The 24,478-nt window shown below is 40.4% G+C and overlaps 5 protein-coding genes across 9 annotated transcripts; 4 read left to right on the top strand and 1 right to left on the bottom strand.

The window, feature by feature from the left end:
* The first annotated feature begins 541 nt into the window (after positions 1 to 541).
* Positions 542 to 2,663, top strand: LOC110188526 (trehalose transporter 1-like protein). Of its 5 annotated transcripts, none has more exons than XM_020958269.2 (7): positions 542 to 703; positions 757 to 874; positions 924 to 1,035; positions 1,088 to 1,218; positions 1,488 to 1,834; positions 1,913 to 2,325; positions 2,379 to 2,663. In XM_020958269.2, the coding sequence occupies exons 1-7, from the start codon at positions 652 to 654 to the stop codon at positions 2,574 to 2,576; spliced, it is 1,371 nt and encodes a 456-aa protein (XP_020813928.2). In that variant the 5' UTR covers positions 542 to 651; the 3' UTR covers positions 2,577 to 2,663. The 5 variants fall into 5 exon arrangements, 4 of the variants coding, with proteins under 4 accessions (XP_020813928.2, XP_020813930.2, XP_020813929.2 ...); XR_015271403.1 differs by having other exon boundaries at positions 557 to 699; positions 1,917 to 2,325; XM_020958270.2 differs by having other exon boundaries at positions 562 to 699.
* Positions 2,664 to 3,357: 694 nt separating this feature from the next.
* LOC110188412 (facilitated trehalose transporter Tret1) lies at positions 3,358 to 6,498 on the top strand. Its single transcript, XM_020958136.2, has 7 exons — positions 3,358 to 3,522; positions 3,580 to 3,697; positions 3,757 to 3,868; positions 3,940 to 4,070; positions 4,707 to 5,059; positions 5,409 to 5,821; positions 5,878 to 6,498. The coding sequence occupies exons 1-7, from the start codon at positions 3,441 to 3,443 to the stop codon at positions 6,073 to 6,075; spliced, it is 1,407 nt and encodes a 468-aa protein (XP_020813795.1). The 5' UTR covers positions 3,358 to 3,440; the 3' UTR covers positions 6,076 to 6,498.
* Positions 6,499 to 14,966: 8,468 nt separating this feature from the next.
* Positions 14,967 to 15,983, top strand: LOC110188570 (uncharacterized). Its single transcript, XM_020958331.2, has 2 exons — positions 14,967 to 15,626; positions 15,678 to 15,983. Exons 1-2 carry the CDS (start codon positions 15,074 to 15,076, stop codon positions 15,686 to 15,688), a joined length of 564 nt encoding a protein of 187 aa, XP_020813990.2. The 5' UTR covers positions 14,967 to 15,073; the 3' UTR covers positions 15,689 to 15,983.
* A 295-nt stretch (positions 15,984 to 16,278) lies between these two features.
* Positions 16,279 to 17,307, top strand: LOC110188537 (uncharacterized). The gene has a single exon (XM_020958284.2). It carries the CDS (start codon positions 16,580 to 16,582, stop codon positions 17,138 to 17,140), a length of 561 nt encoding a protein of 186 aa, XP_020813943.2. The 5' UTR covers positions 16,279 to 16,579; the 3' UTR covers positions 17,141 to 17,307.
* A 4,722-nt stretch (positions 17,308 to 22,029) lies between these two features.
* LOC110188405 (uncharacterized) lies at positions 22,030 to 24,472 on the bottom strand. The gene is made up of 7 exons (XM_020958130.2): positions 24,119 to 24,472; positions 23,754 to 24,061; positions 23,132 to 23,691; positions 22,926 to 23,072; positions 22,754 to 22,864; positions 22,542 to 22,699; positions 22,030 to 22,485 (listed from the first exon to the last, which is right to left on the bottom strand). The coding sequence occupies exons 1-7, from the start codon at positions 24,336 to 24,338 to the stop codon at positions 22,199 to 22,201; spliced, it is 1,791 nt and encodes a 596-aa protein (XP_020813789.1). The 5' UTR covers positions 24,339 to 24,472; the 3' UTR covers positions 22,030 to 22,198.
* Between the last annotated feature and the right edge of the window lie 6 nt (positions 24,473 to 24,478).

Here is a 24,478-nt window from a genome sequence, read left to right as displayed (position 1 = left end):
AAGGAATCACGATGGGGCAAAGCCGTTTTTTATGCATTAAAATGCAGCCAAGAGATTTATGTAAGCCGCGGCCCAGACTGGCCGAGTTGGTAGCACAGGAACCCATCATTATCGATCGATATAGGCAGTCGGATGGCGATGAGAGACGACTGCCTGGGCTGAGCTGCGGATAATAACTTGATCGCAGGAAAATCATTTATTGTGACATGATCGCTGATTGGGCCCCGATAAATCCCCCACTCCGAGGCATTAACTTGTTGTCATGCGGGACGATTATTATTTGGCTCGTTTTCTTTTTACGATGCTTCAAAGATAGATAAAAAATATATAGTTCCGCGAATTTCATGAGTTTATGATGTCTGTTTCCAGCCTGAGCATCATAATCCGCTTAAGTAGAGCATTTCCTCATATAATTTGTTTGTCATTTGTGATGTGAGTAAACAAAGATAAAAGTTGTGATATATCTTTATATTTGCTATTGCGCCTTTATCTTTAGTTACTTTTATAGGAACCATAATTATATCTTTGCTGGAATCTAATAACACTCACAAATAAGAACTACTACACTTTGTTTAAGCTCTCAAAAGAAAAAAGAAATAGGAAATGTTTCCCCATAAAACTTTAACGATGATTTGATGGTATTTAACACGGATGGCTTCCTCTAGCAAGCGTACCCGTTGGCAAATTTTAGCGACTTTGGCAGGTGGATGACAACTAGATGATCCTTTTAGCCAACTTATCATAGTTTTTCCGTAGGCTGTATAATGTCATTAACCCACGGCATTACTTTGGGCTGGTTCTCACCCACGTTGAACCTTCTCCTTTCCGACAAGAATCCTTTTGGTGACCCACTGACCATAAGTCAAGCTACTTTGTAAGTCAACGAATGCAGATGAATTTGTTAACAACTTTGGTTTCGACAGCGCTGGCTCAATCGTGGCTCTTGGCGCTCTTTTGGTCACTTTTATCCTTGGCTGGCCTCTTGATTTTTTTGGCCGAAAGATAGTCATGTACGCTACTGCCGTTCCCAATTTGGTAGGTAAAGCTGGGGATACTTTTAAACTCTGACACAACAATTTTGTCACAGATCTACTGGATACTTGTGTATGTTGGAGGTCATGTAGCCTGTTTATATGTGGCTCGTTTTATGGTGGGAGTTTCCGGTGGCATCTTGTTGGTGGTTCTTCCCATATTTATTGCAGAAATTGCTGATGATAAGTAAGCAGGTTTTAAGATTTTGTCTAATTCTAAATTAAATAATCATAAATTAATTCATACGTGCCGATAAGGCTGCACTTCCATGCTGAAAAACAAGAAAAGGTGCAAGTGCATCCTTACCTTACACGTTAAAAGGCGTTTTGATTTGCTAAAAGAAAAGACAAGGCAACACTTATTGAGTTGACTTTTGCAATACAATTTTTTTATGATCCTAAGATAAACATTTTAAAGTGTCCTCTTAATTGATTTTTAAATATATTTTTCTAAAGTGTCCGTGGAACTCTGTCGTCCCTTTTGATGTTGACTTTGTGCGCCGGCATAGCTCTGGGGCTTATAATGGCCACCTATATATCCTACTATGTGCTGCCCTTTATCGTCAGTTCCATGGCCATAATCTATATGCTGTCAATCATTCCACTGCCAGAGACACCACAGTTCCTCTTGAAACGGGGCCGCGATGAGAAGGCCGAGAAGTCCTTCTATTTTTATAAGAACCTAAAAAGGAAGTCCCCGAGTGACCCAATCAAAGAAGCCGAAGCAAAAGCGGAGTTCAACACATTTCGAGAAAATGTTCTCGGCGGCAATAATACCCAAAAAGCCCATTGCAAGGATTTCTGTAAGTTGGTCTTTGTTATTAGCTACACTCTCTGATTTAATCAATGTTATTAATATCGATTTCCCATTTCCTATGAAGTTAGCAAGGCGGCATTGAAGGCTTTTGGCCTGATCAGTGTGTTGCTTCTGAGCAACACGTTCTCGGGAGCCTTCGCAATCCTGAACTACGCATATAAGATCTTCTCCAATCTGGGCAGCAGGATAGACCCAAATACCAGCGGCAGCATAGTTGGGGTTTTCCAGTTGCTGGGCATCTGCTGTGCGGTGCTCCTGGTCGACCGCTTGGGACGCCGCTGGCTGCTCATCCCCTCGTTGGTGGGCACAGGTCTGGGTGAGCTGGGCGTGGGTCTGCTCAAGACCTTTGCCTCCAAGCAGTTCCTAAGCGACAATGGCTGGCTGGGACTGGCCCTAATATGCTTTGTGGAATATATAGTGTCCCTAGGGGTGATTCCACTCACCTTTACGATCATCGTTGAACTGCTGCCGGCAAAGGTGAGCACTGCAAGCTGAGAAAATTATGGCTAAGGATAGGTTTCTTCACGCAGATCATTTCCATTGGCACCTCTATCAGCGTGGCCAGCTATAGTATCCTCCTATTCGTGGCGCTTTTGTTATATCCGATGTTGATCAAAAACTACGGAGTGGCCTCCGCCATGTTCATGTCAGCCGGTGTTTGCTTTTTTGGAGCCATAGTCCTGGGAATCTTTTTGCCTGAGACTAAGGGAAAGCAAATCTTACAATAAAGCTAAAAAAGAACTAATAGATATATCATATAATGTAGCTATTTCACAAAATCTAGATACGTGAATAAACTTCCAGAATCGACGAAATCTTTACCTTGGTGACAGCTTAATGATGTTTATTTTTGCCCATATCTTAGCACAGCTGTGATAATTTCAAGACTCTAGGAAATTTGCTTCCAACTATATTGATGCCATAACGGCCATAGTTTTGGTAGTAAACAAAAATGAGATAAAACATGGGACTGAACACAAAACAAGAAGTATTTTCGGCAATATAAATCACCTTTTTAAATACTATTATCAAGCTTTCTGCCAAAACTGAGATTCTGAGGTGTAAACTTTTAGAAACAAGTGTTAATGCGATTAGCGTGGTAAAAACCGATTACTTTTTACAAGTCCTCTTGTCTATAATAACTTTAGCTAATCTTTGTTAAATATTGTCACTCAAGTCATGCAAATTTACATTTACTTAGTGCATAAACCGAAAGTTTAACAACAAGATTAACCTTCTTGTCAAGGGCTTTGTTTTCATAGTTTTTTTTTTTGTTTTAGTTTCCACATTTTTTGGCAACAAAATTTACAAACTTCTTTACCTAGACCTCTTCACATCAGACGTAGTGTATTAATCAGCGTCTAAGACTCTACGACTACTTAGTACTTATCTAATCTATAAGTCTTTTATATAGTCGTCATTACTGTTTACGATCCCGCAAAGATAGCGAAGTGATTTGCACTACAAAAGCCTTTGCAGCAGACAGAAAAGCCTCTCAGTAGGCACACGACCGCCCCAGCGGTTAATTCATAATCCCAACCAAAATTGGAGTATATTAAAGAACGAAAGTATCCCGGAATAAGGTCGCCGATATGACTTTCGATTCCAGTCAGCCGCAGAAGTTGAGTGTTTTTAGTGCACGCTACCGATGGCAGATTATAGCCACCATGACGGGTGGGTAAACCTCTGGATTAAATAAGATTAAAATAATGAATGAATTATAAATCACAGTGCACATTATGACGCTGACTCATGGCATTGCCGTGGGATGGCTATCGCCGTCTCTCAGACTACTCGGCTCCGACCATAGTCCTTTGGGAGAACCCCTTACCATCACCCAGGCATCCTGGTTAGTAATTAAAAGCTATCTAACAAAAGACATCGAAACTAATCCTCTGAGACTTACAGGGTCGGATCTATGGTTGGCCTGGGTTCGCTGACTGGCAACATTATATTTGGCCTGCTGCTCGATCGTTTGGGCCGTAAACTTTGCATGTACTTTCTGGCCATACCCAATATGGTAGATAAAGATCCCTGAAAGGGGTTTCCCACCCATCTTGACTCACTTTATATTTTTTTTTAATTTTTTAGATGTATTGGATCCTTATCTACTCCGCCCAAGATGTGACGTATCTTTATGCTGGACGCTTTCTGGCCGGGATGTCAGGCGGTGGCTGCTACGTCGTCTTGCCCATTTTCATTGCGGAAATCGCCGATAACAGGTTAGTCGGGCCTTTACCATGGGAAAAAAAACTGGCACACGGCTTAAAGGGTAATCGAATTGACAGATTATTTCAAGTTGTACGTGCACCCGATAAGGCGAAACGGAGTTCCCAGGTTCACATAACCTCCTCACGTTTGTGTCTGCTTTCCACGATTAGATAGAGGTCGGAGAAATACGCTCTATTTTTGTTTCCTTACGTAGAAATGAACACCAAACTGGGAAGATTATCTTAGTCATTCCTAGAAATCAATCGTTAGAAAGGTTGGAGACTATTTTGGATTTTTTATCAGGGATTTTTTTCTTTTTTTCTTAGCTGGGAAAAATTATGATTAGAGTTTATAATCAGTTTGTGGTTTTTTTTCAGAGGGGTACTCGAAAGATATGGATATTAAAAGCGTTAGAAATTGGTGTGCGGTAGGTCAACCATTTCTGAAAAGAAAAAGGTTTCTATTAAGAATTAAAAAGATAAATTGGTATTAAAACTTAATGGAAAACAACGTTAAATATATGTTGCAGGTCTTTAGCTTATGTAGCTTTATCTTATAAGTTCTAATTATAATACTCCTACTTGTACTTTCATCTTCATTTTTCTTAACTAGTCTGTTATAAAACTTAAAAACTATATTTCTTCCAGCGTTCGCGGTGCCTTATCTTCCATGGCCATGATGTACGTTAGCATGGGAATGATGGTTGGCTTTTCCCTGGCCTCGTACCTTTCCTACTATCTGATGCCGTGCATTATAGTAGCCTTTCCGGTGATTTTTATGGTGGCAGTTTTCGGCCTAGCCGAGACTCCTCAGTTTCTCCTGAGAAGCGGAAAGGATGCACAGGCCGAGAAGTCCTTCTACTTCTATAAGAATCTCAAGCCACCTACAGTCGGCGACAAGGAGGCATCTCACCATGACGCGGCCAAAATGGAGTTTGATACCTTCCGCCTCCAAGTACTCAGTGGCGGCGTCACCGAAAGCATTACCTGGCGTGATTTTAGTGAGTAATCAGCTTCTTTATATACAGATTATGCTGTTGGTTTAGTTAGCCATAAGTCAAACAAGAACAAAGTAGATAAGATGTCAAGCAGATTAACATATCAATTTGTTTGAAGTAAAGTGATTTAAAGTTGGTATAGTTTTTAATAAAAATAATGATAGTGCGTGCAATCAAGAAATAATAAGATTATCTTGGAATAATATAAAGTACATTAAACTTGAGTTTATAGAAGATTATACACATAACCAACATTTAATATAAATATGGTATTTGAAGCTCTCTAAAAGTAACTTGTTTGTAGGTAGATTTTCTTAATAATTAATAACCAATAACCTTTCTATCCTTTTAGTCAATGTACCCACTTTAAAGATATTCGGACTTATCTTTGTGCTGATCATCTGTAATCAGCTCTCGGGCAGCTTTGCCATCTTCAATTACACGTCACACATCTTTGCGGAGCTGGGCAATAAAATGGATCCCAACACTTCCACCATTGTCGTGGGAGCTGCCCAGCTCGTGGGCATCTTTTGTGCTGTAGCCTTGGTGGATCGCCTGGGTCGTCGTGTCCTTCTGCTCACCTCAATGGGTGGCATGGGCCTGGGTGAGCTGACCATTGCTCTGCTAAAGACCTTTGCTTCGGAGGAGTTCCTGGACCAGAATGGTTGGCTGCCACTGCTCATCATGTGCCTGGTGGCCGCTATTGCTTCACTTGGAGTTATAGCACTCATATTTATCATTATCATCGAGCTGCTGCCAGCTAAGGTGGGTAGAGTTTTAGTATTGGTTGTATTCGTATCTAATTTATCTTGTTTCTGCAGATTCGCTCCCTTGGCACCTCCTTGAGCATGGCCACCTTCAGTGGTTTCATTTTCGTGGCCCTGAAGATCTACCCCACAATGATCAACGATCAGGGCCTGGCAGCCACAATGTTCATGTCGGCGGGCATGTGTTTCTTTGGATTTGTGGTGCTGGGACTCTTCCTCCCGGAGACCAAAGGCAGGCTGTTGACGCACTGATCCCTCATCTGACATCGATCCAACTAGGCCCAGCGGCCAAAGTCAAAGAGTTGGCCGCCGCCTTTTGTTGGGAGATGAGTCCATTGAATAAGCTGGATAAGCGGGATCCATATGCGGCTCCATGTCAAGAGAGTATTCCACTCAATAATTTGTGGCACAAAGGCGGCAATCGTCTCATCCTGAACTCTTGAACCCATATAATTCAATTGCGGTTTCGTTTGGATATTTTTTTGTACATAGAAATTTAATTTAATTTGAATGGAGAAAGTCTTGGGGCTGTGATCTTGCTATTGATAAGTGCGAAAATTGTAAATCAATAGGTCTACGTAAATAATAGCTATTATATGGCTTAAATAAGTGTTAGTGTAAGTGTAAAATTGAAACCAAAATTGTGGATGGAATAAACTTGTATATTTATATAATTATCACTAGTTGGGAACTTTTAGCCTGGAGTCTAGTACATTAACTTTGGCTGTTATAAAACAGAGTTATATCTTTGGAAAACAGGAAATGAGAAAGATATACCTTATGTTAATCGATAATTGCAATCCAAACTAACATGAAAATATTTAAATTTTAACTCGAAATAACTCTTACAGTCGCGATTAAACATTTTTATATCATCTGATGGTACTTACGAATTATATAAATCGATTTTAAATACAAATTCATCACCACCATAGACCCTCGACCACCAAACCAATAAGCTAAGCAAAGAGTTTAAAAGAAAACTCTTTTGGCCAAACCGATTTTCCTGCGATTATGTTATGGCGCAGAATTAATGAACTCGCAAAAGTGTAGAAGATAAAGGCACTGCGGTGATGGCAAAAGCCAAGCGGCACAACATCGAAAGAGCCAAACAATGACTCATAAATTCAAACACAATAAAAATTATTTATTTAGCTGCGGCGACTGGTACTTGTGGAGCGCTGCAAATGCAGTTTCAGCGCAAATTAAGCATCCCGCAGATACGAGCGAGGAGAAAAGAAAATTTGATCTCTATGACAGGACACACAAATCTCGCTCAGATCTCCAGAGACGACGACGATGCCAGGCCAAACAAAGCCAAGAGCTGTCAAATGGGCCAGAGACCTGCACAGAGAATAACTTTTACTTAAGTTAAGGTTATAAATTGAGTCTTTAAAATATTTAAAATTGACTAACAATTGATAGAGGTGCAAGAATATTTGTTGGGTTTGAATAGAGATCTTTTAAATAAATATATTTTTTAAATGAAGCATGATTCCTTAGAAAATTAAATTCAAATAAATCCCGAAAGTCCTTTCAATTCAGCATCTTAAGCAGGAACTCCAACTTTTGTCTGGATACAACAATAGATCTTTCCCTTTTCCATTTCCCTTCTCTGAAATATTTTGTATAACAATCATGATCCAATCATGTCCTTTTTATAAAAATATTCAAAATATGTTAAAATTAAATCTTTGTAGTATTTATAAATAGGCATGTTTCGGCAGAGTTGCTATTAGAAACAAGCACTGTATGGTTGATATAAATCATTATTCAATTGTGGCTTCATACAAATGATTGCGATATGTTAGAGTTCAAATTATTGCAAGCTTTTCCCTTTTCTTATATAATTTTTTTTTATATAAAATCTTATTAAATCTTAACAATAAATTTCTTCTGCAAATATGGATAATAACTGTTCTCTCTCTGTACGCAAAATCCACATAGGCACAATCAAATGCTCACATTTTAAGTGAGGGGGAGTTTTCTGACTCGTATTTCGGGAGTCCATTCCGTTCCGTCCACTCACTCCTCCACTCATCACCGGCACAGACAGACGTTGCATCAAAATGCAGTTTCATAATTTTCACACGTTTTTCAGACGCTCTCGGGAAATGGGATCTGCTGACAGGCGGGCGGAAATTTGTAACAACTTTTCCAAACTTAGCTGCACTTACAGCTGAGTGCAAATGCGGCGGCAGACAGCAATTAGCTGCAGCTGATTAAGTTGATAATCACACACATGGGTCAGCCCGGGATGACTTGTCGGAAGTCGATGTGGTCCCCACGGGGAGGCTTCATGGGAGTGGGTGGGTGGCCAAGCCACTGATGCAACCTCTCCCCAAAGCGATCCCAATCCCAAAAAGAGGCCGAAATGTTGGGCAAACAATTGCGGCTAATGCGAGCGATTGCTCATTGTTGCGATTACGAACGAGCATTTGATTTGTGGCCACACGGATGCCAATTGTTCGCTGATCGACCGACAGACCCAAAGAAAGCCCGGGGAGCAATCGCAATCCCATTGTGTGCCCTGCATGACTATTAACACGCAATTTTCTTCCCTCTGGCTGAAATGTCATTGATTTTTTTTACCTTTTGTGGACTGCCAACGGTAGCGATTCCAATTTTTAACTTCCATATTTTACAATTAGCGCCGGGCGCCACTCACCCAGAGTGATCTCCATTGATAACGATACACACATTTCCCATTGGGATGACAGACAGTTGGAAATTGTTTTTCGATTTATTTATTGTGTCGTTGCGAATATTGAATTGCTTTTGAGCTTCTATTGTGTGTAATTTCGTTATAAAAAATTGCCTCAAATGTTTATATGCTCCAATTTCATGAATGGCAAACCGAATTCCGCATTTCTTTTGAGCTTAAATATTGTATTATACAATCGAATGGATGGAAGCCTGAAGGGCATTTAGCACGAGTGAATGAGTTGGTTCTTTTTCGTGGGGTTTACATAAGTCTCCCTCTACCTTTGCTTTGTTTTATGTTTTATATGCTAACTAAAATCAATAAATAGTTTGGTCTAAAGTTGACTGAACTTTGGCCAAAATAAATACCTTAATGTATGCACACAAACTGAGTATTTGCATTTTTAAGCATGGTTCAACGAAATTACCTAAATATTCATGCCGTTTGGCTCACTTCCAAAAAAAAAACCTGACTGGCGGTGTGAAAACCTTTTGGTAAACAAAACGGAGATGAAAAACATGTCTGATTGGCTGGCTGACAGCAGAAGCTACCTAAAAAACACGGCTGGAAAACTCACACTCGTATATTAGCCATGATTAATTGAAAGGTCAAGTGGCGAGTGAAGTGCGTGAAGCGCGCTATGAATTTATTCAAAACATAAAGACATCAATGCTGAAGTGCTGCATTCGAGTTATGTGTGAAAACGTATTCAACTATCTAACTGAAGTGGCCTTGGTGAGCCAAAGTAATGGCCAAAAGGATCCAGACAGGTTGACAAAATTAATTAAGCAAAAATTGGCATGAAAAATGTACCTTTAATAAGCGCTTCCTGTCAGTCTAGCATTTATTAAGCGTCTGCCAATAATATAATTAATAAGAGTACCTGTGTCTGTGCCAGCATCTCAGAAAGGTCATTAAATCAACCTCAACTGGCGGTTGGCAAGACAAAGCCGTATATTTTTGTATCTTACAAAAGTGTTCGTTGGCCTGGCCTTTAAACATGAATTATAAATTTATGTTAGAACATTAATTTAATGCCTCCGCTCGGACAAAATTTCGCCACAGTTGAGATTTATGAAGCCCACGAAATTAGCCACGATCGTCAGCATCTCAAAGAATGGTCAAGTGTGTGGATGTTAGGATGTGAGGGCAAAAACACCATTTGAACACCATTTGGGTCTAACAAAGGCCGCCGAAAACCTTTCTATTTTCTATAATGCTAATTTATGTTAGCCACGACAGCTTTATTTCTATAATTATTATGTAAGAGCGTCTCTGCCCACCAATCACCGGTGCCAAAGAAGAAACCCTATTAATAAGGAATTAACTCTTTTTTTTCTTTCTTACTAAAAATAAAAAGCGGGAACTGACGCAAGTTTGAGGTTTCTAAGAGATTACATAACTGCTGACCCTGAAGTGAAGAGGTAGAAAAGAAAAGGTGTTAAATCATGCCAAATGATTGATGAGAATAATGTTCTTAAAGGTTTTAAGGGGAAAGTAGTGGGAGAAAGTTGTAGGAAAGTGATTTTGTTTCTTGGTTTTATTTTCAGGAAGCAGAAAACTGAAATTTTACTTGTCTGTTGCAGAGAATTTCGAAACTCTAGTGCTAAGTGGCTAACAGATGTTGTTTGTTCAAAGTGTTTAAATTGTTTGTTTTTTCTTTGCTTTAAAGTACCACAGAGAATGTATTGTGTTTATTTTTACTTTTCCGTATTTTATCAGTTTAAAATGTATTATTTTTTAGTATACATTTATAAAAATACATAATATTTTAATGCATAGTAAGGAGTTTTGGATATCCAGGGCCTAAACCCAGGAACAGACAACTTCTGCTGGTATTAAATATAGAGAACGTTGTAGAATATCATATTGAAATGAGATCATTATATAACCAACTCCTCCATGTAATTGTTTTTGATAAAATCCTTCAAAAGAAACTTCTGGCAGTTGACAACAATTGACATCATTGACAGGGGACTGGAGCAATTATGTTGAGGGCCCGTAAGTCGATGTCACCAGTCAGTGGCAAGTTGTTGTAAATTTGGTTATAAAACAAACACAAATGACATTATTCGCACGAAGGCAGGACGGTGACTCTGCCGAGCTGCTGTTACAGCCGTTGCAGCACGACTTTCTTTAGTAGCAGCAACTGCAGCAGCAGCAGCAATATGCAACAGCAACAGCAACAGCAACAATCAATTCGACAGCAGAAAAGACGACGACATTTGCGCAGGCGCAGGCGCCTTGGTTGCGCTTCAACTTCCGGAAATCACGCTGCTTGTTGTAATAATGTTTTTGTTACTGTTAGTTTTTATTTTATTTATTTTTTTCTGTTGTGTTTCGACTAAGGAATGGGTCAGGTCGTCGGCGCAGCAAACGAAATGTGCACGCGAGCGAAATTACAAAATGCGCACAGTTAACGTAAAATTTGCTTGCCAAAAGTTGTTAAATTTTTTCAATTATGCAAAAAATAAAATTTTAACACAATCTTTGCGGTGGCGGTGGCGGTGGCTGTGGGTGAAATGAAGACATGAAGGCACGAAGACGATAGCCAAGAGACTGGTTGCCAAGCGCAGTGCATTTCCGATGGGTTATGAAACTGGCCAGGCACAGGCCCAGGCATTCACCTCCTTGAAAGGGCAACTCTTGTTGAACTGCACGGGTGAATGAGAGCGGGGAAGCCCCAATTAATAAGAGTATTTTAAGTAGGTTTTAAAAACCAATTAACATATTTAAATAGGTATAATTATCGATTGACAGGACGGCCTTGAATTGAGCAATTCATTTTTAAATTAAGCATTTATAATTAAGTGGAAGAGCTTGCTTATAACATTTTAAAGTAGAGACATTTCTAAATAATATAATATATTGTTTTTATGTTATATTTATTATCATTACTTAATTTAAAAGCCCAAAGAAATGTATTTAGGACGAAAATATTACACCTTAGAAAATGAGTTATTAACTTGATAAAATATGAAGAATTGGTTTTATAATATTTACACCTTGATTAAGGATAAACACCTTAAACATTTTGTTATTATGACAAAATCTGAATATAATTCTATTTTTTGTTTTTTAAATTTACTTTGGTTCAGTTATTCTTATCTGAACATGACTTTAAAAGCTATGAATATATAATTATAAAGTCTTCTTAAAGGAAACGCCTCTATTAACACTATTGTAATACCCCAAGAATATCTACTTCTCACAATTTCAGATTGAGATAAGACTCAATGAAATATATTAAGTACATATATTTTCTGCAGATAGAAAAGCATAATCGACTGACTAATGCGAATTTAATTGATCACCGACTACCGAAAATCAGCCCAAAAAATAAGAAGAGACGACTCGCCAAATTGACACCTTGATTCGTCCCCAGAGTGCTCGGGCACTCCCCGGGCAGATGGCTAATGTCAGACAAGAGTTTTGGGGGGCTGGGTCTTCCTTGGCACTTAAACCCGTGGACTGCAATTTTGAAAAAAAAATTCTTTTGATTTATATGTACAAAGGCGCGAGAAAAGCAGCCGGAGTGGCCTTCCCAAGTGGCAATCAGTTCTTTGTGGCACAGCTCCGCAGACATAGAGATTCGCAACCAAGTCGCAGCGCCCAGGGGCATGGAACACTCTGCACGTGTTGACTCCCAGTTGAAGTCGATGATTTAGCTCGCCTCGTTACCTCAACGCCATTTGACCCCGCAGCAATTGAGGTAGCCACGATTCGTTGGCAGTCTATCCCGTCTGGCACTGGGCGGTAGTGATGCTAAAGGTACTTATTGATTGAGAGAAGGTACTGAAATTTGTCAAAAGAAAAGGTTATTGAAAGGTACAAGGTAACTTATAGGTTAATGTATATAATAATTCAAAAGTTGGAAATTTAGATATAGATCCTTCAGACGGAGATATAGTAGAAATCTTAAGAGAGTACTATGCAAAAAATGTCGAAAAGTACAACATAATCTAGGTTACTCCACAAACAGATAGGGGATTATTATCCTTTAAAAATGAGTCTAAAAGTATTCAATGTTACAACAAATGCAGCGTAAGTTATTTTTTACTCAAATGTACAATTTTGTATTCCCTACTTCTGATACATATTTATATGTGTATATATAAATTTAGAATCTTATATCCTAGGGAAATTTGAAACACCAACAAAAATAAACAATTTTAAGATAAAACTTTCTATGGCATTCTTTTGGACACCATTTGAAGTGCTTTTAAAACTCAAGGGATTTTTAAAAGAAGTGTTTTTCATGTACAGCATTTATTTCTTGTTAAAAATAAAATAAACTCCCCTTTTCATTGAGTTAAAATTCATGAAATACTATACATAGGTACTTTTATCCTGAAACTTGCCCCATCACTGTTCGTCTGCCGGCAGTTAACAGTTGGCAGTAGTCGAGGGCCTATTCATTTCTTTGGTTATCAGAAAGGCAGCGATCGCGGCAATATGTTTTCTATATGCCTCATTTCTGCACAAATCGCTTGACCTTAAGCGTTGCTGTAATTTATTTGTCGTTGTCGCAATTTCCCACACACAACTCGACCCGACGATTTTCCCGCTCAGCTTTTTTTGTTTAGAAGCTACAAACTGTATTACGTTGGTTTTTAAGCAGTTTAGTTTTGTATTTGATTTCCCTCCTTTTGGGCCCAGGCCCGGGTTCAGTCGGTTAGTGGAGGGAGTCTGCTGGCTTTTGTAGGTTATTGTGCCTGCCCTGGCATCTGGAGGTTATGTAATGTCTCCGCTGCCATTGTTGAATTTGGTTTTCCTCGGCTCAGCTCAGCTTGGGGGGCGGCTGGCCTTATCAGTTTGCCAAGCCACAACGAGCGTCACACTGTGTGCGGGGCATTTACAATTTACAACTTTGATTGTATAACCGAGCATTTGGTGTTGCCTTTTAATTGATTTTATCCAGCTGATTGAACACAATTTGCGGAAATCGAGCTTAGTTTTTTATTATATGCAGTGTGAAGGGTGAAGTTCTCCGAGTTGAACTCATTATGGAACAAATTTATTACATTACGGAAGCAATTGGGAGTTCTTTTTTGGGGCTCTGAAAGAAATCAAGAGATTTATCGTTTGTAGATTTCCTTAATACAAATTGCTGTATTACTTTAAATTAAAATTAAGTAATGGGCATAATCGAATTAATTGGTAAATAAATGCATAACTAGCTGATTCTAGGCCAAGGCCTAATTCCTCCTATAGCATCTATATAAATAATATAACATAATGATTAAGACTGACCGCAGAAGAGGACACATCAGTGCTTAATTCCATCCATTGTGAAGTTCGATTCTTGGTGGCTTCAATTAGGCTTTTCATGTTTCCATCAAAGTTATCTTCTTTTTGGTTATCCAGATGTATTGCATTGGTCAGGTGGTATTTTTGGGGTCGAAGGGCAATCACTTCCACTATCACAATAGATGTAAACACTGGGGAGGCTGCGAACAGAATGAGGTCAGTGAGATGTCAGTTCCTCTATTTATAGTCTCCAAGTAAAGAGAACAGAGAAAGTGAGAGCGAGAGAAAGAGTGAAGGAGATATCCCTAGAGATAGGCAGAGAGAGAGATATAGAGAGGGAGATATCTCTAGAGCTCCACAGAGAGAGATGGACATACCAAAAAAGTTTGAGACAAAGAGAGAGAGAGAGAGAGAGAGACAGAGAGAGAGAGAGTGACAGAGGTAGAGAAATACAGAGTGACAGAGAAATAGAGATAGATTATGCTGCTCAAGAATAACTCCTTCACTGCATTGCCAACTTCTAACTAAAATTATAATACCCTGCAATGGTGGGTATAAAAAAACTAAGCTAGACAAAATAAAATCACTTTTGCTTAGCAAATTCCTTGGTAATCGCTTACCAAAGCCTTTTTATATAATGAGTCTCCCCCTTTTAGGGTCTATATAATCAAATTAGGGCCTCAATTTCCCTCTAGCATGCATCGTCGCCTTGGCAACTCTTCTCCAAGACCTCGTCTCGTCTCGACTGCCTCATGTATAACACTTCCTGACTAATGAAGTGCCAGAGGTGGCATCGCTGCCACGGATTCGGTACCGACTTTCTGGGGAAGACATCTTCATTAGCGCTGAGTGATATGTTAGGCGAAATCCAGCGGAGAAAGAGACGTCCGTTCAAGGTGTGAAAATGGGCAAATGGGCACCGAAGATTCCCCCACACATTTCACTGAGGGCCGCCCATTTAAGTGTCCAATAATTCAATCACATCAAACGCCATGTTGATGGGCCCCAAAATGCCGTTAAAGCGTTTCAATTACACCAATTTCCATCGAAGACGAGAAAGTTGGGCTTATCATGAGAAATGCAGGGGAAATTAAGGGAATATATTTCCACAGAAACAAAGAAATGGTACAATATACATATTGCAATACTAACATAAAATGATATTTGATTAAATTTAATTAAAATACAGTTAAGTAGGCTAGGTATATCCAGTCCAGAAACCATCATTCGAAGTTAGTCTAAGGCATTTACTTGAGTAATTTGGTAGTCTAAATTTCAGTAATAACAATATACAAAATGGTTCAAAATTCTACGGCTACAAATTCTACGCTCATCGATGTTTCAAAGCTCGAGAGGCAAGCTTTAGGCGAACGGCGACGTCCGGAGGATGCCCATAATCTCAATACCTTGCTGCAGGACATTCTGTGTTTCTTTATCCTGCTCTCCTTGGGACTGCTTATCGTGGCCAGCATTTTCTGTGTGGCTCTTAATATCCATCATACGGCAACACATCAACATGGCCACAGGGAAAAATCAGAAAATATGTCGCGGTTAATGGATGGAGATGGGCACACCAAGCAGGACCGTTTGAGCTTTCAACGTGGATCCATCTGGATCCGGTTCTTCCATTGCCAAAAGCAGCCGCAGCAGCAGCAGCCGGAATTGGAACAGCTGCGTCAACCGGAACCGGATCTGGTACAGAGTGAGAAGCAGCCAATGAAGCTAAAGGAGCAGGACAAACCACAGCCTCATTTTGCTCGCACCTATGAACCCATCGACTATTCCGAAATGGCCGAGGCAGAAGCTACCGCTAAGGAAGCAGACTCAGAACCTCAGCAAATCCTTGTTGGTGCGTATTGGCCTCCCTTTGGTATACTAATTTAACGCATTTGCACCCTAGACAATATCTAAGGAGACTTAAGGGACTGATGACTCGAAAGGTTTCAAATTTGATTCTTAAGACTGTGCGAGTTATAGAAAACTTGATATTCGCTGATTGATTTTTTAATAGATTTTTCTATATATATCAGTGGAAACCGAACTACAAGAATAATTTATTTAAACTTCCCTTCAATGCGATCTGCGATTTCCAAACTCATCGAAAAAGAAGTCAATCCTGCAGAACAACTGGAAAATGCAGAGGTTCTCGAAAAAACTTATTGATTATGTAATAAATGCCTATCAGCTGCCGTTAAAGCTTTTTAAATTATAAGTTTCAATAGAACATTTGGGGGGTCAGTGAAATTAAATGGAATTTTATTAAGGAATTCTATCAAAGGTAGGACAAGTTTTCCGAATATAGTTAAAACACTGTATTCTTGGTAAAGATTTTCTGAATAATATAAAATTAAATATAAATAGACTACAATTAATCTTGTTTCGAAATTTCAGTTGGAACCAGATTGATTTCTCATATTAAAACTAAAATCCACGTTTTAAAACTAAATCATTTGTGGTTTTGGTATGTTAATAGATATTGTGCCTTTAGAAATCTTAAAGATCTTAAGAACCTATATTATATTATATACATAAACCAACAATTCAGCGCTAAAAGGCCATATCGAGACAAAATATAAATTTTATGAAAATATGATAGATTAAGTTCCATTTTGTAAAAACATATAAATCACTGTACACAGTAGGCGTAGATTTCCAGATCAGACTCGACTCAGTTACATCCCTTTATTCTATGTGGTCAGTTGAGCAGTCAACACCGTTCGGTTTTCAAAATTTTAATTTCATTAAAAAAAAATTATAAAATAACATTTAGTGCAAAATTTATCGGCTCAAAATTCTTTAATCATGGATCTTACGAAGGTCGAGAGGCAGGCGCCAGCCGATGATCGAAACACGGTGGCTCCAAACTATTTGAAGATCCTGCTCCAGGATATGATTTGCTTCTTCGTCCTGCTCTCATTGGCTTTACTCATCGTGGCGGGCATCCTGTACGTGGCAGACGATGTCACCCGGCTCCAGTACGGTCCGAGGGAACCCATCAACACATCGCGGATAATGTCAATTGAAGAGAGGCACAGGCACATGCATCGGCTCTTACGACCGGACGCATGGTTCCGGCTCTTTAGTTGCCAAAAGCAGCAGGATGCGAGAATGTTGCAGCTCCATGAACAGAGACAGGAACAGGAAAAGGTACTAGGCGAGGGAGAGGGACTGGAACTGGGCCAACCTATGAAGGAGAAGGAACTTCACGAGCACCAGCCATTCGGACCCAATTTCGTTCCTACATATGGACCCATCGAACATCCCGAGAATAACCGAATGCAGGCTGGCGGAGACCATGTCGTTCCAGATCCTGTTGGCAATCAAGTGGACTCCGAACCAAAGCCATCTTTTGAATTTTTATAATTGTTCTACTTGGGGTTTCCTCTTCCTGCCAGACTTATCACTGACCTATAGGGCAAGTTCCACCTTAGGATCATCACTTATTTGGACTTAGCTCAAATACTTTCATCTGCCTGCCTGTCACCTCTGTCGACCACTAGAAAAATGCAATAAATTACTAATTTAAGCAAGCCTGTTTTAAATTATCAATGATAGTTAGCATATATACATAAATTCTTTATATTTGCAACCCCAACTATTTGATAAAAGTACCCTTCCCTTTCAATATTTTAAATAGTGGAAAAAACTACTTTACATAGCTTTTAATTGAAATACTTGTAAAAAACTATACCATTTTAAGTGGCGATTGTTGTATTTCAAGTATTTCGCACGGCCATTAAGCAGGTACTTCCTTATATACCTTATATATGGTAATGGAGTCATGATACCTTCAAGTATGCACACTCTCTCGGAACCTTTCAAATATTTGCAAGAACCTTTAACTGATTCACGACTCTTCAATGGCACCCCAGATTCTGGCTAACAAGCCACTGCTCGGTGGTTACCCACTGGCGACTATCTTGGCTCTTGGATCTCGGAAATTGTACACAGATCGACGTGTAAGTGTTGTTGGGCTCGATATTCATCTGTGAGATGCCAAAAACAAACGGAAAACAAAGCCGCAGACAGAAGCTGCGCATGCGCATGCCCATGATGGGTTAATTGAGGTATTGAGAGCCGCAGACCCAATGAAATGAAGTGTCTAATGTTTGCATTATCGCGCTCTAACTGAACAATTGCAGTGACTGCAGGCCTGCAGGCCTGAAGGGCAACTGCCAAGTTGCAACGTGGTTAGGGCGTGGATTTGGCTGGAATCCCGGCCCCGAGGTTGCTGGAGGTCGAACCGTGTTCTAGCCGACATGGCTGATAACTGCAGCTGGGCTAGGCCGGGTAATTGCTCATAGGAGGAGGAGATAAGCCGAAAGCTTAGAACATTTGCATAGAACGGCAACGGCAGCTGGCTGGCGGATAAACAATTGCACAATCCACCACAATAACAATTCTCATTTTCGGGTATTTGTTTTGCCATTGGCATGTGGGCGTTGTTGGAAGCTTTTGTCTTTTACTTTATAATAAAAATTTAATTAAAATAATCGGTTGTTAGCTTAAGCTTGAGCCAGGCAGGCTCTCACAGCGACCCCTTGAGAAATCCATATTTATAGAGAGTGATTTCAAAACAGTTTCGGCCGGCCAGAGCCAAGAACCGAAGGCTTATGGCCCAGAGATGAAGCCTTAATGGCGGCACAACACGAAACGGAACGTGCAACTTTGAGGAACTGGCAGCGGTGGTTCTTATCTCCGATTCGCTTGAATATTTATGAAGCGCCCCGTTAATTAGGCAGATGACTGGGCCAAGACAAAATGACACTATTACAATATGCATGCCAGCGGATTTACAGTTTTTGGCCAAAACAGTCTGCCAATGCTGGGAAAGTTCCGCCGAGGGAAGACGCAAAACTCATTTGCCGAAACTTGTTCTAAGCTCAAAGAACGAAGAACGAAAACAAGTTTGCTGCCTAAGTCTTTTGTTCTGCGATTTCTTGGATCTTTCGCTTGCGTGCTTGATATTTTCATTTACTCCTATAAATTGCATAATCTTTATTGATTCGGAAGATGTATCAATTCGGGGTTCTCTTGTATAGTAGTGACACAGATTTATTTATAAACTCTGTTGTTCTGTTGCCACCTAAAGCCGGTCTGTGGGCCAAAGTAATGGGTGTGACATGAAAGCTAAACGATGAATATATGTATGATATAATACCCCCGAAATTGCTCGTGACTTTGATGTCTGCTCTAGACAAGCCAATTTATCCGCTAGATTTATGTAGGGCAACCCCAATTTAATTGTATTTGTACAATTTCTGCAGAAGCATTGACAAATTATAATCTTCATTTAATGATGAGCAGTATCGATTTCCGAGATACTGGACCACATGCTGGGCCTCTTGAAAGGGGGAAACAAGTTAGGAAAGACACACATAAACGCGAACAAAAGATACAACTATCTGCCCTGCAAAAATCACCAATTGCAGGCAGATAGATAGATGGATGGATGGATGAATGGATGGATGGCTAGTTGCCTGGAATCGATGTTAACTGTTACATGTGTACTCGATTTTGTACTCTCTCTTACCTCTTCGTCGTCGTCGTGTTTCTTGGTATGACTCTTTGGCAATTAAATAAAACATGCCGCATCAGTTGGGGCTGAGTTTTGCAATGCTTATATAACCATATGTAAATTATGCCAGCAAATGAAGAAGAAATATGGTTGAGATCATGCGCTTTACACAGGAACACACCTCAAAAAACGAGCTCTCACAACCCAAAAAAAAAGGGAACTACCACCAGCCAGGTCCGGGCTACTGTCCATCTCAGCCAGATGCAGATGCAGAGAGGAGGCTCCGAGGTCCCGAGTCTGGACCCCATAACCCAATACCCAAAACCCAAGACCCAAGCCCAACAATGGCTGGACTGCAATTGAAGTGCAGGCATTGACAAGATAATTTCCTGGGGGTGCTGCATGCAATGCAGTAAATCCTACCATTTATACCCTCTACATACGGGGAGCTATGACTATACAATGATGGATACGGAATAAAGTGTAATTTTTAATCTTTAATAAAGCTCAAAGAAGTGTCAAAAAATATCTTTATAGTTTCTTTGAACATTTTGCTGATTATCTTATAAAACCCACCCTTTAAATGTATCTTAAAGATGCATCTATCTCTAAACTGAAACAAGGGTAATCCTATTTCCATAAACTCATTGTCCCCGGAACTTTTCCTTCCTTCTTGCCTGCAGTTCGTCTTCGTTTTACAAATTGTACAAGCCAAGAAAAAATAAAATCCAAAAAGGCAGAAGAAGGAAAAAGTCTGGCCACGACTCTGGCCGGCTGAAACGAACAGAAATTGGCTAGTTTCGCAGCAAACCGCGTTAAGTTGACTGACTACCAATTGTTGTTGCCACGATGCTGGGGCTACTATGCGAATAATTTCAAACACAAACTGCCGCCAAGAGCCAAGAAGGTTCATAATTATTGAACGAAAGGTTTGACGTCGTTGCTGCCGCTGGCTTGCGGTGGGCTGTGGCTTCTTGAAATGTTGCAACTGCAACTGCAGCAGGAACCACGGTCGTTTTGGGGCAAGAGTGCAAAGTGGCGGGTTAAATAGGTTTTGACTACTTGAAGACAGTTTCAGCGTTGCAGCGGCAATTGCATCGTTACGTTTATGAAGATTTACGATGTCCAAATTAGCCATTTGTTAGCCCCAAATCACGTAGCTGATCCTGACTTGGGTCATGTGAATAGTTAGCCAGTCGGGTGTCTTTCCCTTCAGAGAGTCTCCCATTTGTGATAGTAATTACCCAGCTTCCACTACAGACGTTTAATTGACAGACTTCCATCTGATGAGATCCCCATAAAAAGTCGAACGAACTGATTGATTTCAAGTATAATTATTCTCATTGCCCAATTGGATTAATTGATTTTTGAGCTGCATGTATATTTCCGTGAATTTATGATTTATTATAATGATCATGCATATGGTCTCTGATTGATGTAGTTTTAATCGAATTAGCAAAGGCTTCTATTTGGTGTTAAAATGAACAGTTCTCAGATCTCACGTAATGTCTCAAAATAAATTGAAAATAAAAATAGATTTTTGAAATAAAGTTTTATAATGGAAACACATTGATTGTAAGTAGAAAACCCCAAAACCAGTGACTCAAAAGATTGTCTAATAACAGCCAAAAATTAATAATACAATTTTGTGTCGACAAATTAATGGCAATTTGGGTTAATATACTTAATCAAAACCATCGTTTTATTTAAATTACTTTATTTACACAACAAATTCACCGCAAATCCATACACTCAAAATATTTGTAAAGCAGCCAAGAAAAGCATTTCCATTCAAGTGTCGAAAGTTGACCACAAAATTAACTTTTAAGGGCAGCCACCGTAATGCCATCACCTTCGCTTTGGCCCGGCCACTTCCAGTGCCCAATTTGTCTGGCATTATTTTTTCTTTTTTCTTTTCTTAAGGGGGGAACAATGACAGAAACAGAAACCACACGAATATGTTCGGGTGTTGTGGATATGAATAAACATGGAGGCCCGCGAATAATGTGGGGCTTGCATAACCTCATTTGGCGGCTTATGGGCTCGCGTGCTCCCGTGCCGGGTTTGGGTTTTGGTTTTGGTTTTTTTCCTCCGAAGTCGGCGTGATATCGTGTACGCAGATATAACAACGATGATAGAAGGAAGACAGTGTTCAAGTGTGCCTGCACTGCACTGCAGCAGATCGAAGAGGGATCGAGTGTGCTCCCCAAAAGACAGGAAAAACGACGGGGCCATGGCACAACCCATCATCTTCAGTCAGCTCGATTTTAGAGCGACAGACTGAACGAGTAACATTTGAGCAGTTTATGACAACGACTGACCTTTTTGGGCAGCTTTTCGAGAGGAAGTCGCTGTGGAGTGGCCAGGAAATGATTAATGGCTCTATTGATGCATTCGGTGGCTTACCCAGCGAATGCGGAATAATCGAATAGAAGGCTGTCCGCCGAAGGTTTATCTCCGCCATCAGCCCTCGACCCATTCACACCTTGCACAACCCACAAATCAAACTGGGAAAACTGGGCAACAAAGTAAAACCCCACCAATTATTTGATGGGGCAATGGAACTATAATTCTTCCTGGCCATTATTATTGCGACTGCCACCGAAAAATGCAGGGCGTCAACAAAAGCCAAAAGTTGAGGCAATCCTCAACTCGATCCAAGATCCCAGGCAGCGTTTTCAGCAATTTCGAATCAATTATATGAAGGCGACTACCACCACTTCCATTGTCTGGCTTTGGTCAATGCAAAACTCACGATTTATTCAAGTTTTTTTTTTTTGTGAGCTTTTGAGTTTGCTTTTTTGGTTAACTTGTAGAATTTTGCTCAATTGGAGTACTTAAAATTTACAGCACAACTTTCTAACATCAACAAGAGGCAAAAGAAATATTTATAAATCCTTAAACTATTCATCACGTTTGGCCAGCTCCTCCAAGAGTTTGGCACTTTGGGCCTTGATCTGTTTGCGATTGGGCACATTGGCCATGGTCTTGTTCTCCTGCAGGATATCATCTTCCGGCGCCGTCTGCGGTTGCTCGTCCGTATCCACCGTCTCGTGCATACCCAAGGTGGCCAAGAAATCTGTATGATATTCCTCAACATTTCGCTTGATGGTCGCCGGCTTCAGCTCGATGGTGTAGGCCTTCATCACCTTGTAGATCTTGCGCTTCACCATGTGCATTATGTTGTCAACTGCGGAGAGAATGTTGGATTTATGATCTTATTTTTTCAAATGGCGGCAGCTTAACTATTTTCCTCGAAAATCTCCGGAGCAGCGGCTCTCATGTTTAGCATTTCGAATTTGAGCAAAGGCAATTTGAGGTATGAGTTTGGATACAGGGCACGTAGCATCTTGGGCTGGCGATCCACATGGCGCAGGATCTCCAGGAGATTCCAAATGGAAAGTCTGCAAACATTTTTAATTGAAATTATGAGAACATACTGAAAGATTTTCTCTTACCTTAACATGACATATGAGTCAGCACGATTCTTGAGATGCTGCAAGGTATCCTGCTCGAATTGCATATCTTTTTGCAGCATTTTCTTCAAGTCCTTGATGCGCTCCTGGCGACTATGGAAATTAAAGAACTATCTTAAGGTATTGCTTATTATTTTTCGTAAGAATAACGCACTTGATCTCTTCCTCCGAGAGATTGTTAACCAAAACTCCCTTTAGAACGCTGGCACACTTCATTTTGGTTTCCAGCATCTCGTGGGCCAACATGTCATTGACAATCATGCGATGCAGCTTGTCGTTATTGTCCACCTGGCTCTTCATGCTATAAAAGATGATCGTATATATAATATATAAATAAATTAAAAGGAAGTAAGTACAAACCGAGGATAAATTTCCTTTGCCTGGGAGCAGAGAGTCACAAACTTGACCTCCTTTATGGTCTTCTCCACGGCCTTCAGCTCCAGTTTAAGTATCATCATGCTCTGGGTCTCCCGGACATATCGTTTCAAATTCGTGGTTGGTGGCGCCTCCTTGGCCTTGGTATAGTTTGCAGTGGATACGGCGCCCGGCTTCTTGAGTGTGGCTAACATTTGCAGCTTCATCTGCAGATTCTTGCGGGACTTCTCCTCCAGACTTCGGAACTCATCGTTCAGCTCCTTGAACTTGGCTATGGCCGGCATGCCCAGGTACAGGATGTGCTTGATGAAGTTAGTCTGATCGTCCATGTCGCTGCTGAGGGAGCGCAAGATGGGTTCGTAGAATATCTCGTCATGGACAAGCACCTGTATCATCTTCTTGTACGTATTGTTGATGGTCTTTATGGCCTTCAAACGCACATTCGAGTTCTCAATCTTCTTTAGGAAGACCCGAGATTTGAGCTCCTCGTCAAGAATAAACTCGTTCTGATACTTGATGCGATTCTCCAGCAGGGCACGTCGTAACTAAGGGATACATGATAACACTACATAGTTTTAAAATTGTTTATTACCTAAAGAATACCCACCAGTTGCTCCTTGTATTGCTGCTTCAGCTGTTCTAAGCGAAACTCCAGGCGATCCCGCTCCTTTCGCATCACAAAGGTTCGCTGATTGATGTTGTCCACCACCAGGTGAATGGGCATCTTCTGGTACAGGCGTTGCATGTCTTTGTGATTAATAAGAAAGTTGCGGATCTTATGGGTGTTGTCATTGACCAGGACATTCTGCAATTTGGTGCGTCCATCGCGACACTGTAGCTTCAATCGTTTGTTCTCGCGGAAATACCTCTGACGATTGGCTTTCGACTCATGATTCTTGAACACCAACCTGCGAGCTGGTTTAAATGGCTAGTTACTATATCGTTATATATAACAATGTCCAGTTAACTCACTCAACAAGTCGGACATTCCCTTAAACTGCTCGGTCAGCGAGTTGGGTGTCCATCGGTCATCCACCATCACATGCTGGTGAACATAGGACATGCCGAAGAACCCGTGAAAGCGCAAGGGGCGAGGATGCACGGGCCTTGGAGCCAGGACATCCCTCTCCCGGTTTTTATCCCGACGCGGGATAAAGGCCATACCCCTCTGACGTAGAGCACACGGCGGCATGATGAGTGTGTGTTATGTATCTTTGTATCTTTAATAGCTCTTGTCTACTTGAAAATAAAGTCTGATAGAGAAACTGTATTCAAGCGAATATAGTATCTGAATGTCTGACAATATCTCAACCGCCCACTCGAGAGAGAATA

This window comes from Drosophila serrata, unplaced genomic scaffold (assembly GCF_035046125.1).
Source record: "Drosophila serrata isolate PLE 108 unplaced genomic scaffold, ASM3504612v1 contig_241, whole genome shotgun sequence".
Classification (NCBI taxonomy): domain Eukaryota; kingdom Metazoa; phylum Arthropoda; class Insecta; order Diptera; family Drosophilidae; genus Drosophila; species Drosophila serrata.
The sequence above is the reverse complement of the archived record's forward strand: the minus strand, read 5'-3'. Positions and strand labels throughout refer to the sequence as shown.

Bases quoted from the DNA above. Each gene is read 5' to 3' on its own strand.
- LOC110188537 (XM_020958284.2), top strand. From the start codon at position 16,580: ATGGATCTTACGAAGGTCGAGAGGCAGGCGCCAGCCGATGATCGAAAC.
- LOC110188405 (XM_020958130.2), bottom strand. From the start codon at position 24,338: ATGCCGCCGTGTGCTCTACGTCAGAGGGGTATGGCCTTTATCCCGCGT. The intron at 22,865-22,925 runs GTGCGTTATTCT...TAATTTCCATAG, and splicing joins CTCTCGGAGGAAGAGATCAA to TCGCCAGGAGCGCATCAAGG. The intron at 22,700-22,753 runs GTAAGAGAAAAT...AAATGTTTGCAG, and splicing joins GACTCATATGTCATGTTAAG to ACTTTCCATTTGGAATCTCC.
- LOC110188570 (XM_020958331.2), top strand. From the start codon at position 15,074: ATGGTTCAAAATTCTACGGCTACAAATTCTACGCTCATCGATGTTTCA.
- LOC110188526 (XM_020958269.2), top strand. From the start codon at position 652: ATGGCTTCCTCTAGCAAGCGTACCCGTTGGCAAATTTTAGCGACTTTG. The intron at 1,036-1,087 runs GTAGGTAAAGCT...ATTTTGTCACAG, and splicing joins CTACTGCCGTTCCCAATTTG to ATCTACTGGATACTTGTGTA. The intron at 1,219-1,487 runs GTAAGCAGGTTT...ATTTTTCTAAAG, and splicing joins GCAGAAATTGCTGATGATAA to TGTCCGTGGAACTCTGTCGT.
- LOC110188412 (XM_020958136.2), top strand. From the start codon at position 3,441: ATGACTTTCGATTCCAGTCAGCCGCAGAAGTTGAGTGTTTTTAGTGCA. The intron at 3,523-3,579 runs GTGGGTAAACCT...TATAAATCACAG, and splicing joins GATTATAGCCACCATGACGG to TGCACATTATGACGCTGACT. The intron at 4,071-4,706 runs GTTAGTCGGGCC...TATTTCTTCCAG, and splicing joins GCGGAAATCGCCGATAACAG to CGTTCGCGGTGCCTTATCTT.